Source organism: Rhopalosiphum maidis, chromosome 3 (assembly GCF_003676215.2).
Source record: "Rhopalosiphum maidis isolate BTI-1 chromosome 3, ASM367621v3, whole genome shotgun sequence".
NCBI classification, from domain to species: domain Eukaryota; kingdom Metazoa; phylum Arthropoda; class Insecta; order Hemiptera; family Aphididae; genus Rhopalosiphum; species Rhopalosiphum maidis.
The window spans coordinates 52530177-52545186 of NC_040879.1; the positions used below are offsets into that span (position 1 = coordinate 52530177).

Sequence of the window (15010 nt, forward strand, 5' to 3'; positions counted from 1 at the left end):
TCGTACGCGACGAAAATATCGTAAATATCGTAATAGCCCCTCCCCCCAATCCGCCGCATAATCATCCCACGACAACGTACGAATCACTATACAATGTATACATGTATATATACTAATAAAAATTTGAAAATTCATGAGTGTTCCTAAATATTTTTTTCTGGAACAAAATGTTGTGCAATATGACTTTTAACATGGGACCCAGCTAGTACAGTAGGCCTTTTTTAGTTTTTAAACAGGACCATATTGGTATAAAATTTGAATCTGGAACCTAATGACCTAACTAGCTAATATGCGCTAATTCTCTAATCAAACAACTCATTATTTTATTTAAAAATCTATTAAGTTTTTTACATAATTTCCAGTCAAAATAAAATATTATTTAAAAAAATTATATATTTTTCTTTTTTTTCTTTTTTACGCGTCTTACTTTTTTTGAACGACAAGTCGACAACACATATTTTAAATGTGTATATATATATATACATATTACCATATAAATACTAGTATTTGTATTATACATATAGATATTGTAGATATACCCTGTAAGCTGTAAAGCTTATGTAATAAACTAATAAATAACATACAATAAAATGTACATTCATATCCGACTCATAAATCATAATGCCATTTTGTTTCTGTTCACAGCTGCAATGCTTATCTATACTTCTCACTCGGGGAGGCATTGTTCACTTAATTTTGATAGTATACACAAAGCAAAAAAAAAAAAAACACTTATCGTAGACACCTGAATTAAATGCACGGTGGTTAGACATAAATAAATAAAAACGTAGGTAAATAGTATGATCGTCACAGTGATAGGTTCCTTGTTTTATTTATTTATATGTATTGAATACCATACCTACATAACATTATTGACAATTTTATATCGGTTGTGTATTATCTGTTGACGCCGAACTATAAGCGTTTATAAATATGTTCACACACACACACACACACACTTACATTCATATTTATATTGTGTATAACACGTTTTATTTTTTTAAACTCATACTTATAGCTTTCACGGTCGTTGACAGATAGGTTGACACGGCGGCGGCGCGTTTCAGTAGGTGCGTAGCCCAAACTAGTCGCTGTATATAATAATATATAGATGTCATTATTATTTTATTATTATTATTAATTAATCCAATTTGTACTTTTTGTTAAAAAATGAAAGAATATTACCAATTTTACCAAAATATTTGACTTTAAATTAATAATGTAAAATCAGTTTTAAAATGTTTTGTGACAATAATTGTTGGTTTATTTATATACTTCCGGTAATAACATTCAAGTATGGAGAACACACGGTTTTTTGTTATCGCGCCGCCGCCGCGTCAATCTATCTGACAATAAGTGACAACGACTTTATCTTTAAAGACCACACACAGAACTACAATACAAGTAATATCTCATGACCAGGACTTAAAGCATTTGCTTATTCTAATGGATTGCCTTAAAATGTAGCAGAGTGCTATGGAATTGACAAGTGTATGCCATGTTTCAATTATGAAATTTAAAAGTGCTTTTTTTTTCTTTTATCAACGATTTTTTAAAAATATGCTTATTTTCCGTTTTTCTGATTATTTTTGCTTTTTCAGAAAATCTCTCGGAAAATCTGTAAACAATAAGGCAAAATGTCTCGAAAGTGAAGTTTTTTAGTTAGAAACTTTTCCTAATCATTTTGTTTCAATATTTTTTGTAGTCTTTAATTATATTATTTTTAGCACAGTTTCAGATTATATCTAGTATCTACTTTATCATGTAAAAAGAACATTTTTTTTTGTTTAAATATTTTTGCTCAAATTTAAGTTTTTTAAATGCTTATTTGAGTGCTTATAATGATATTTTTGAGCGCTTATTTTAAAGATTTTAAGTGCTAAAAGTCCCGAGCTTAATATTATAGCTCATAACAGCTAAAGCCATTAATTTATATTATTATTATTGTTATTATCAGGACTCGGGAGTTACAGCACTATAAATGTTACTTTTTAGCTCTTAAATATGCATTTAACTTGAAAAAATTAGAAATTAATTAGCAAAAAATTAATTGTAATTTTACAAATTTTCGGGCTCATAGATGCTACGGACTGTTTGGACTGGTTGAATTATAAACTGTTAACAAAATTGTTAAATTACTTAAATATACATAGTTGCAAAAGTTTACTCATAATTAAATTGTTTTATATATTTAACTTAGAAATTATACTGAATTATTAAATGTTTTCTTATATTTTCGAAAATATGTAAAAGTATACCCAAAAATAGCACTATAAACCCTAAATTAGCGAAATAGTAATAAAAACCGTAAATATGCAAAAACAATAGCAAAATTTAATTTTGTGAATGGCATCGGAGGAGTGTGAAACATATTTATATCTTACTTTGGATGTTCTAGGATAAACCAAGTAAAAAATCATTTGCTAGAACTTCCGAGTTCTGGTTATTATTATTATTATTATATGATTGAAACTTTTTAAATGAAACTTAAATTTATATTAGATTTATTTTATGATTTTCATTAAATTAAATAAGTAGTACTGACCCGGGAGAGCTTACATGTTCCGACAGGTAGTACTGGAGTAGACCCGGGAGAGTTTACCACCAGGAGACTTTACCATCGGGACTCGGGAGAGTTTACAATCACCCAGCCGTTTGGGATGCACCTCCGGTAAGGTATTCTTCTTTTCATTTCGATTGTATACGTGAAACCAAAAAAGGACACAGATCGTAGGTTAGGTAGGAGCCCGAGTTACACATCAGTTATTATCGGTAATATACCCGTTTGAGCACAGTCAATAATTTTTTACCTAGAAACTGACTATTCGTTTACGTACATCGAAAAACGTGAAAAACAGCTAACACAAATTTTGACCTGAAAAATGACGACTCGTTTGCGTACAACTATTAAATTGCATTTACAATATAGACTTATATTGTAAATTGCAGTGCCTAATATACGATACGATTTAACTTAAAGTTCAGACAATAATTCATATGTCCGATTATAACGAGATATAATAGGTAGAAAAGGAAGTTCAGAAACCGCATCCCCACATCCTGCACCCCGTACACCGCATCACTCATCAGCAGTCCAGTTATTATTATTGTTTGAAATATTATTATTTGAAATATTGCCGGCTTCTCCCTTGTCCGACGGCGATGCCGCCAACCGACCTTTAACCTATAACCGGGCTTTTGTTATAAATGAATTATTACCAGTTATAACATATTATTATTATTTCAAATATATTTCTGCTCACACATACTGTCCGACGCTGTCGCTGCCACTGACGCAGTGTCAGTGTCACTAGGCTCGTGCCTAGGTGTGCACTGTGCAGGTGTTTACCACATATAATAGTGATAATGTATAATAATAATTATACCAATAATGTATATACGTTAGTTCCTACACGTTAAAAACCAGGTACGTATGTTAGTTCCGGCGGAAAAAATTAAACATGTATAAAAATGTTAATTCATTATTTACGAATTTTCAAAAATAAATATACGATAATTAAAAAATATAATAAAAATCGCATAGCCCATTGTCACAAATAAATATAATATAATAATAAGTAAAAACCGTAGTTCGAATTTATTGAGACATTTTGTAGGTACCCACTAAAATACATTGAAATGCCACAGCACCAACAGGCGCTATCAATATAATATATAAATATAAAATAATTTCAATTTTTTTATTGAAACTTTATACGCTGGTAGGTACAGCTAACTAATATACATTCAAATATACTTAATCTAAAGCAAAACGTATACGAAATTACGGGAAAATACGACAAGCTACAAGCTGATAATAATATCCCGACTCGACGTAAGGTGAAAGATAAAATATTTTATGATCTATATTTTTTGACATACAAAATGTTTATTTTAATAATAATAATATTAATTAAATATAATTAATATTCATATTATTATATTATATTTATTTGTGATAATGTGCAATTTTTATTATATTTTTAATCGTCATATTTTAATATTTGAATATTCTTATTTACATAATATGTACCTTTTTCCGCCATGTAAGAATTAACATACGTACTTGGTCTTACCGGGTAGGAACTTACCGTTGACTACAAAAACCGCACAAATTAAAAATTATCGTATCCAAAAACCACACAGTTATGATTTCGACCCCAAAAAAGTCGATAAAACGCATATGTATAATGTAAATGTATAATTAATTATTTATTCTCATTATTCTCATAATTCATCAAAAAAAAATTATGTATTCAGCAATTTTGAATATTAATTTAAAAAAAATTTAAAACTTTAAAAGTTTGACTGGCTGAAACCGACTGCCGACGTTATTTAAAAACTTTATACAATCTCCGTCACGTAATAATTCTTCTCAAAATTGAAACAAATGCTCCTAAAAATAAATAGGTAACTTTAGTGACAACTAAAGACTTGATTATTGTATAGTACTTATCTTATAACCTTATTTTTTCACTATTCTCACTAAAAATAGTGTGCGGTTTTAACCCACTCAAATGTAATTTGTTATAAAATGACCGATAAGCTGTGTGGTTTTTGTCTATCGACCTTTTTAGGGTCAAAATCAAAATTGTGTGGTTTTTGGATGCAACCGAACTTAATATGTACCTTTTTCTATCGTGTAGGAACTAACGTATATATTTTTTGTACCTGCTTTTCTCGTGTAGGAAATTATACATGCGCTCAATGGTGTAGCTCTTACTGCACACTCGTCAGGCGGTCACTCGCGATAAACACACACACATACGATAAAATATATCACCACAGCGCTCGCCGCGCCGCATTGGCTTTAATTTAATAAGTCCACTGTTTTTCTATTTTTATATTAGGGACTTCACATACAAAAATCTTCAGTTTTTTTGTTATTTTAATATTATTAGTTATGAGTGTTATGACATGTTGTCTGTTGTGACAGTAAATAAAATATACTATATCTACCTAATATAAACTCCGTGTAAAAAAAGCTAAGATAAAAAAAATTCTATAGTGACATCTCATTTAGTAGATTATAATTAAACCTTTAAAAGATATGTTATATAATATGGAAACTAAATAAAATGTCATTTTTAATATTACAAATAGAGGTGCCTATTAGGGAGGTACGCAGAAAAAAGTTTTGAGGGATATTTTTGTAAATCAGTTATAGAAAAGTAGAACTTTTTTTAATAAACATACGAATTTTTTTATATGAAAATTGGCTATACCTACTTACACTAATTTTTTTAAAGTATAAACATTGATATGATAAAAAAATTACAATACTAAATCTAATTTTCGCGAAATTTTAGCCTTTACGTTAAGAATAACTCACAGTTAATACCTATATCTCTATGTACATTTAACAATGTTAATTAATTTAATCTTTCGTCGCCAGTTTTGTTACATTTTCAATCTTCGAAGGAAAGAAAACAGAACGTTATTAGTACCTATACGAATAATATTTATATATTACTATCACATATTATTTACAATAATATGCTTCTAGATAATTTCTGCATAATTTTCACGATTTATTTGATTTTTAAAACGCCGAGGAATGTTCATTTGGACACCGTTTTTTTCTGCCGTTCCCGTAGCTTATATTTCCCATCTCTGTGTACATTATAGAATTATTTTGTACCCACGTCAATACACAATAGGTATAATTTTATTTTATTTATAAATCCTGTTTAAATATTTTTATTTTTATTCTAATTATATTAATTATTTTAATTTGTTAGTATTAGGTAAATTTTTATTTTGCTTCAACTGGTTTTTTACAAACACAATGTAATATCATACCTGTCTAACATAGTATAATATGACAATTAACATTATAGAATAAGTAAAAAACCAAATACTTGTTTACCAAATGTTTGAATGGTGTCTGAAAACACCCCCTCCCTGTAAACGTCCCTGTATAATGACAAATACAATCAATTGTAATGTTGAACAAATTTTCAATGTATTGTTTACCTATTTGGCAGGGTGTGTAACCATGTAATTATACTTAAATAAATACAAATAAGTAACCACCATAATAAATTTCGTAAATACATAAGACAATAATTTATACACAATTTATTGATTAAGTGTTAAACCTTATAATTATTAATCTTTTTTTGTCGTCATATAGATATTTCATATTTGAAATAAATATTAAAAATGACACTTAACTTATTATTATCCATATTATATAACGGCTTTTAAAGGTTTAATCGTTATACCTACTTAATATAATGTCACAACAGCGTTTTTTTTTTAATTAGGTTTTTTGACACGAAATTATAACGAAGTGTTTTTGATATGATAATAATTTACATTGAGTAGAATCCATTTTATGATGTTACTTTAATATTGTCGTCGACGTTGTTATTGTTGTTACCTTAGTATATAGTACAATATTTTGGTAGATAATGTAATATAATTCTCATTATTTACTTATGTGTATATTGTATATATCTTATAAATTTATTAAAGAACAAAATATGAAATACTATATTAAATATTAATAATTCTACGGAGGTTTAATTTGTAATGTATAATAATTAACAGGGCTCGGGGTTTTATGCATTTAAAATCATAAAAATATGCGCATACCCATGCATTATAATATATCAAAATGTGTGCTTAAATATGCATTTATTGTTAAATAAATAATACGTAGGTATTTAAACAAATTAAATTTAAATACAATATATCTTATGCATAATAGATAGTAGGTACTACTCTATTAAAATAAAAGGGCCAAAGTGTTGAATGGGATTTTATTGGATTTTTTTAACATTCAGCATCGTCTTCAATATCTAAGAATTAAAATGTATTAAATTTATTTTCACATTTATATATATTTTTATATATTAAAAAATACCTAATCAATATTTTATGAATATAATTATTTATGCTTTCTTGTGTTACATTGGATAGAGCTTTTTATTTTTGTAATAATCGGCTTTTCTGTGATATTTCCTGTATATAAGCAGTGAAAGTAACGTAATCATCTTTGAATATAAAGCATTTAATTTTTGAACACATCTCATTCATCTCAACATGTCTGTGTCTGACAAAAATAGTAACTCATTGGTATGTTTATCATTAGCATTTGGGCATTGGCTATAACACAGAAAGCGGTTTGTCAAATAGCTATAACTAACTGTTGAATGATTAGTTTTTTCCAGTTCTTCAGTGTTCAATCGAAATATTTTTCCAGATTGCACAGCTTCCAGAGTACTGATAAAGAAGTTTGCAATACATCGTCCTTTAACATCGGAAGCTGTTTTGTCAATACATATTATAGATATCGAATAAATCTTTAAAATATGGGAGTGAAGAAAACAAAAACCTTAAATATGTAAAAATAATAAATATGCAATAAAAACTTTTAAATTTGAAATATTATCAAAAAACAAATATGTACCAAATCCGATTTCTCCTATAAATTTCCCGAACAAATATGCAAATGTATAAGTATAAATGTATAATGTATAAAGCCCTGAATTAATTAATAATACTTCATATTATGCAATGAAATAAGTAATTTTATAAGGTTAGCAAGTTGGTAAAATGTTGCATGTTTGTATATTGTGTATGTAAATATATTGTTAATACGTAGTATTAATTTAATTTAATTTTTTGTTTACATTATTTAGTTTTAGAATAGATTTTATAGCTATTGAATGAGAGAAGAATTGATATAATTTAATATTATGTGTTAAATAAGTACTTACCTAAATGTTTTGTAAGTTATTGTGAGTTGTAGAATTAAAATTACCTAAATATATGTGTGTGTGTGTATGTATAATATTAGACAATAATAATGATTTGTATAACTACGCTATTTAACAATATAAATAATAGGTATGCATTTAAGTACTACTATTATTAGTATTATTATAATAATATATAAAGGTAGTTTTTAGTATTTTTGGTTGTAATGTAGAATATTTAATTATAATTAATTTGATCTTACAACGATTTTTGTTGAAAGACCCAAATTTGATTTCCTTTTCATTCCAGATTAAAAACCAACGGTTCATAAGGTTACAATTTAAATAATATGAACCAAAATCAACGAAAAAATTTTGTATTATTATATTACATCAAATATTCACTAAAATACTAATTTCTAATAATGAGTTATTACAACTTTTTTTTTCTTAAATGGCAACCATCTATTTTAACCACTAATTATTTTTTGCCAAATTGTTTAATGAATTTTTGTAGTTTAATAATCAACTTTATAAGTCCTAATTTGATCAAGTTACAGCAATTCAATAAAAAACTTAAAAACTGCAAAATGCGCGAGATTTTCAGCTTTTTTACTGTAATTGAAAATAATTACTCTATTTACTCTAAGATTGTAGTTAAAAGGCTCAAAATCTCCATTCCTATATTTATTAAGGCTGCAATATTTACAAGTTATTATAATTTTCACTTTATTTTGTGAACAAATATTGAAATAAAAGAATGTTTCGATTGAATTTTTAACGCAGAGTGATAAGACTCATAAGAGAGTGATGGAAAACCCATTTTCAGTATTATGTTTAATGCGTAATGCCGTAATGTATCTATTCTGTGATTGTATTTTAACGATTGCTAGCATTCTATATTAGTGTAGACGGCAGTGTCGCTTGGGACAAACAAACATATCCGTTTCAGAGAGGTTGAAAAAAACGATTTTATATGAATCTTCTTGACTATTGACATTAATCGCTGTAAAGATGATTCCGTTTTATAGACGGTCCATTATAGAGAGGTTTTACTGTATTTATTTAAATTCTTAGTAAAGCTTGATATTTTCAGATAGGTTTTCTACCTACTTAAAATTTTGATATTATATTTAAGCAAAGGTTGAGAGATGTATACCACCTTTCTTAGGTTGCTGGAGTCTGATCATACGTGTCACTTTTCTTTTTTATAATTTATATACAGTGAAAACTCTAAATACTGGACACCCTCGGTCGCTGAAATTTTGTCCACTATTTGGAGGTATCCGGTATTTAGTGGAAGAAATATAATATTAGAGAAATAAAAAATTATAATTATAATTAAAAAATGTATTTATTTATTTTAATGTCGATATTTTAATGTATTTTTAAAAATGCGAAAATAAAAAAATAAAAAAATTGATAATATAAAAATTAACATATTAAAAAAACCAGTTACTTTAGATTGTTTCGTATTTTGACGCAAGGTAATTTCGTATGTTAATGTATTTGTGTCGGTTATCTAGTGTCCGGTATTTAGAGGTGTCTGTTAAGGGAGGTTTTACTGTAGTAGTATATCTATGCTATCAACACACATGTATAGATCACAAAATAGATGAAATTAATTTCATATGTCATCCTTTGCTTAGATCATAAAATACACTTATACACTTTATAATACATTTATAATAAGCTTATATAAGTATTAAGTAGAAGTAGTACTTGTAAGTAATTTTAATTCTTAATATGTACCTTTAATAGATAGTATACTAGCTATCTTTAGTTGTGTTGGCAAATAAAAAGAGGCTTTAACTATTATTGATACTATAATAGCAACTAGTAATACTACAGAATTAAATCTTTAATAATATACAAGTAATTTGAAGTAATAATTTAACTATATAAGAATAACTATGATCATGCTGTAGGCCAAGCTACCAAGGTTTACCACTCTCACTATGCATACTTAAAGAACTGCCCTTTTTTATTGCACACTTTTAATCCGATGAATTGTATTTTATAGAAAACAATTTATTATTATAAGTAATTAATTTTCTAATAAATATATTCCATTTTATTACATACTTAATAAACAATAACATATAACTGAAATGGTTTTCCATATGAAAAGAGAACTGCAGTGAATTAACTTTGACTTACATGTATTTTTATATAAAAATGCTTGCCAAGTCAGAGATCAGCATGTAAACTTTCTTGATTTTCAATTTTTAGAAATTTATCTATGCAATATGTATAATGTATTTTATTTTCATTTTCATTCAGTGAAATAGATCTCTGAAACCGGAGAGCGGATTTTGTTGTTTGGGGTATTGTTAGATTCACACTGGATAGAATGTGCAATGAAGATTTTAAGAACTTTATTTTTTATAGTTAATTCACTACAGATCTTCAAAAAAAATTAAAACACATTTTATGGAGCGTTTTTTTTTTATGTTTATTAGCTTTATAGGTTTGTAGTGAGTTAACAATTTAAGATAAAATTCTGAAAATCTTCACAGCACTTCTCCTAGCCAATATGAATCTAACAAGACTCCAAATAATAAAATCCGTTCTCCAGTTTCGGTAATCATGCTAAATGAAAATCTAGCAAAAATAACTATTTTTTTACTGTGAAAAATTAAATAATTTTTTTTGAAAATATTTAATCTTACATTTTGCATCTAATTGATAATCACTTTTTAATGAGCTATCAACCAACTTTTTATCCATAATAGTTTTGGAGAAAAGTTAAGAAATAGAAATTTTAGGACTATTCACGTCAACGTTTTTGTGGATTCAATCGTTATACCGCTTGGGTGTGATATCAGGTCTCTCTTATTAATATTTTATGTTAAAGCTAGCTTAATTATCCACCTATTCATTAAAAATGAGTTATATTTCTATCATTTTCCAATTTAACAAAAATTCTTGAAGTAATAAAAATTCAGACTTTCTTCATATCAGTTACCATACTAACTTGATTACAATTATGAGTACATATATAATAAGTTTTATTGGCCTTTAGATTGACAAAAACCCAATAGACTTTATAAAGAATCCATTGAAAATTGTCAATCATTGTGCCCACATATTTTAAAATAACATTAAATGAATACAAAAATTAATTACTATCAATCAAAATACAATATTTATTAAAAATTATTATTATTAATAAAAAATGAAATCTAGAACAATAATTACCAAACAAAAATATGGTTTACAAATTTTGCTAAAATCAATTCATTAAAAAATATATACTTCCTAGTATATTTTTATATATATATATACATACCTAACAATAATTAATTATCTAATAAATTATAATCTCATTAAAAGAGAATAAGGAGAAAGCATAAGTAGATATAAATTATTTATATGTCAACAATAATACTAGAATTAGATGTACCTTAACTATTTTAAATAATTATAGTTTTAAAATTAATTACAATTTAAAAGTACACAAAGCAAGTATTACTTAATACTTCATTTTAATATATTCTAACCTATGTATAAAAAAACCTCGATTAACCGTCTTTCTCGGTTAACCGTCAGGCCACTCTTGCACGGGCTACTTACGCGTTGCAGTAAATAATATGTATAATCCGAAACTTTCTGGCAATATCTACTAAATAAATGATAGGGTACATATGTATATATACATTTATATATTTTTTATGGGTGAGATAAGAATAGTTGATTGCGATAGTGATTACATTTTGTTTTTGAAAACTCAGTGAGTTCTATATTACACGTGTGTTTGTTCGTTTGACCGTTCGCGTTTTTAGTCTCTTTGATTGCAAATATTTTAAGTATATCATAATTACTAAAAAATATTAATAAATAATATGTATGTATGTTTAAAAAAAATGTTGTTGCTTGCTTAACCGTCTTTTGATTATCCGTCAAAGCTCTGGTCCCGAGACTGACGGTTAATCGAGGTTCTACTGTAATTTAAATTAGGAATAATACTTTAAATCCATTGGACAATATTAATATTTCATGTGTTTTAAACTAAAATATTCAAGTTTAATATGATAAAGGAAATTACATTTTTTTATTACTACATAACACTGATTGCATTCAATAGTTTTTGATTTTGGCTTCTAATAAAGATGCTGTCTTATGTGGAATTAGGGATTGTCTTGATTTATAATAATTATTGGAATAATATTATAGTAACATAAATATTATTTTTTAGAGAGGATTGTGTGTTTTATTGATTCATTGCTCATTAATTGTGTAGTGTATTGCTTTCATTAAAATAAAGTGTTATTAGATATTTCATCTGATATTAAATAATATTTATATCATGTTGTAGTAAATGTTTTTCAAAGCTTTTCTTTAGTAAAAACCTTTTATTACACTTAATACATTTTAAATTTTGTTCATGCTGTTTGTAATGAATATATAATTTTTGACTTGTACTAAATCTATTTTTGCAATATTTACAATTATATTTTTTGATTAAACTTGGGTTCTGTATACATTTAGATTGATCGAGATTAGAACTACTCAGTGAGTTGCCCTCACAAACATAACTATGATTTATAAATTTAGTTTCAGACTTTGTGGAAAATATGCAATCTACACACTTGAATGGTTTGCATTTTTGTAAAAATATTGTACTATTGGATTTACTAGTTGAACAACATTCTTGTGATGAATTGTTTGATACAGTCTTTACTAATTTTATTGAATTATCAATATAACAGGAATTTTGTGCTGAGATCTCGGTTGTTCTTAAGTTCATGTAGTTTACACACACATTTGATGTTGAATTGCTTATAGGTAATGACTGCATTTCTGCAGAACTTGAATATACACTTTCAGTGCATCTATCTACATGTTCAGCTACATTTACTATATTCCCCTGCTCTGAATTTACTTCATTTAAATTGGTATCTTCAATTTTAATATCCCTATATTCCTCCACTGACCCCGTAGTAATTGCTGTTGTATTTCTAAAATGTAAATAAAAATAACAATAATAATAGGTACCTAATTAATATGGTTAAAATATAAACAATGAAGGATTCAATACAATAGCATTTTAAATATAGTATGAGTATTCAATTAAATAACACTGTTATGTTTTTCCCATTTAAAATCATCAATGCTCTTAATTTTACTGGTTATAATGAGATAAATTTGGTACCTTTGTGTTAAGGTTATATTAGGGCTTGATACTTGAATTTAATTTAGAAAATTGTTAAAATTCTCATGATTACCTAGATGTATTTATTACAAAATTATTAAGTGTTTACCTAAACTTAGTATCTTTGTGTTGAGGCTATTTTAGTGATGGATACTTGAATTTAACTTAGAAAATTGTTTAAATTTTCATGACTATTACTTAATTACAAATTGAAATTTACATAGATTTATTGTGCCTATTAATAATACAATTGATATAATTAACTTTTACCAAAAACATTGCATTGGAAAATAATGTATTGTATAAAATAAAATAATAAACAATAAACATATAAGTTATAATATGTTCCTACAATTAATGTTTTTGAATTTTTAAAATTAAAAATTGCACATTTTATACATTTTAAACTGCAAAAGAATTTGCTACATTTTTGTGGTTTTAACTTTTTTATAACCATTAGGATTATTAATATTTATAAAAAAAATTCCTAATGCATTTGTCTATGTTTTACTAACGTACATAATAGCAAATTTGTGTTCAGTAGAACACATTTTGTGATGTTAACTTTAATATGAGAGTAAATTTACTAATAATTATCAAATTTAAAGCTAAGAATAGTATTGTTACGAGCCCATGGCTATAACTATAGAAACTCTTATATTATGATTATATTATTTGGTGACACATGTTCCAGATTATACATTAACAACACAAGCATGTAAAGGCCAGGACGGATATCGATAAAACAATATACATACATATATATTTAATTCAAAAATTTAAATATGATCACAAGTCGCTTAATTCGTAGAAAAGTCAACTCTCGAAGACAGAAATCATTAGGTACGACGAGAATAATAATAGTGATACGAGGCTCTTTGTGTCAATGGAGTCATCACCACCATAACTACAACTTTATTTCAAATCAATTTATATAAGGGATAATTATGACATTCAGAGACAGGTCGTAACACCACTCAAAGTCTTACAAATACACTTACAAAATGAATTTTTATAACAGTATACTATACAGTTTGTTATAGTCTACACAACATATTCCACTTAACTTCTTCTTCAATCTTTATGCATATATACATATAGTATTTATAATAAATTAAAGAAGTGTTATATTTATAATACACTAGGTATCCCTGTAAACTTTGATTAAAAGTAAAATAATCTTTTTACATATGAATAGTATTAATATAATATAATCAATAAAGCTTATGATTATACAAATTCTAATAAAACCAACAAAATTAACTTAATGTGTAGTTAATAATATTGAAAATTACATGCTGAATCTAGTGTTATACATTTAGATCTAGGTACTTGGTAAGAATTTATTTGATACGTTAAGACGTGTAAACTAAAAACATATAATTCAACGATTACTTACTCATGTATACACGTATGAATCCTTTCATTGGATGATTTCTCCATTTTCTAAAATAGTAATAAAATAAAAAAAAAACAATGTTACAAAATAATCCACGATTAGGTATATTATCTATGTGATGTATTTTCGAAAAAATCCTCATACTCACAATCCAATATGCTGCTCTGCATATATAGTTATCACTATTGACAAGTCCACACTCTGTACACCTTTAAAATGATAGGTATTTTACTGCGTATCTACCTATTGTATATTTCGTCAATCGTAATGAGATTCGTGAACGACAACTGTGAAATCACTTGACAAGATACTTAAAACAAATCGATCTGTAATGTATACACAAAATAAGTATGATATGCCAATGCCAAAACGTCGCTAAAAGGCTAAAGACAGAAGGCGAACGACGACGGTCCGTAAAACACACGCTATAGACGATAAACACATAATAAAATGCATTGTATTTTTTCATGGATAAACAACCATTTCCTTGGAGTCGAAACTGTTACTGTCGGCCCTGCCGTCGCAAAGTTTATAGATTATACACAGCTGGTTGCTACATAGGTAGTCCCCTAAATATTTCGATCGACCCACACCACGTCTATTGACGTCACCCGAAGTATAAAATTTACGGCGGCGTATTAAAAACGCATGTGGGCGTGTGTGTTATTATTTTTTCATGCTATTATTTTTTTATTATACCTAACTGATTTACCGCTTGTTTATTAAATACCGATGTGTTATTATTTATAG

At 26.8% G+C, this 15010-nt stretch overlaps 1 protein-coding gene across 1 annotated transcript; it reads right to left on the reverse strand.

Moving 5' to 3' along the window:
* Positions 1 to 11747: 11747 nt before the first annotated feature.
* LOC113556026 (zinc finger protein 586-like) lies at positions 11748 to 14647 on the reverse strand. Its single transcript, XM_026960726.1, has 3 exons — positions 14409 to 14647; positions 14261 to 14307; positions 11748 to 12667 (listed from the first exon to the last, which is right to left on the reverse strand). The coding sequence occupies exons 2-3, from the start codon at positions 14302 to 14304 to the stop codon at positions 11998 to 12000; spliced, it is 714 nt and encodes a 237-aa protein (XP_026816527.1). The 5' UTR covers positions 14305 to 14307; positions 14409 to 14647; the 3' UTR covers positions 11748 to 11997.
* Positions 14648 to 15010: the final 363 nt, after the last annotated feature.

Coding starts and splice junctions, on each gene's coding strand:
- LOC113556026 (XM_026960726.1), bottom strand. CDS start 14,304: ATGGAGAAATCATCCAATGAAAGGATTCATACGTGTATACATGA. Junction 12,668..14,260: donor ATTCATACGTGTATACATGA/GTAAGTAATCGT, acceptor TTTACATTTTAG/AAATACAACAGCAATTACTA.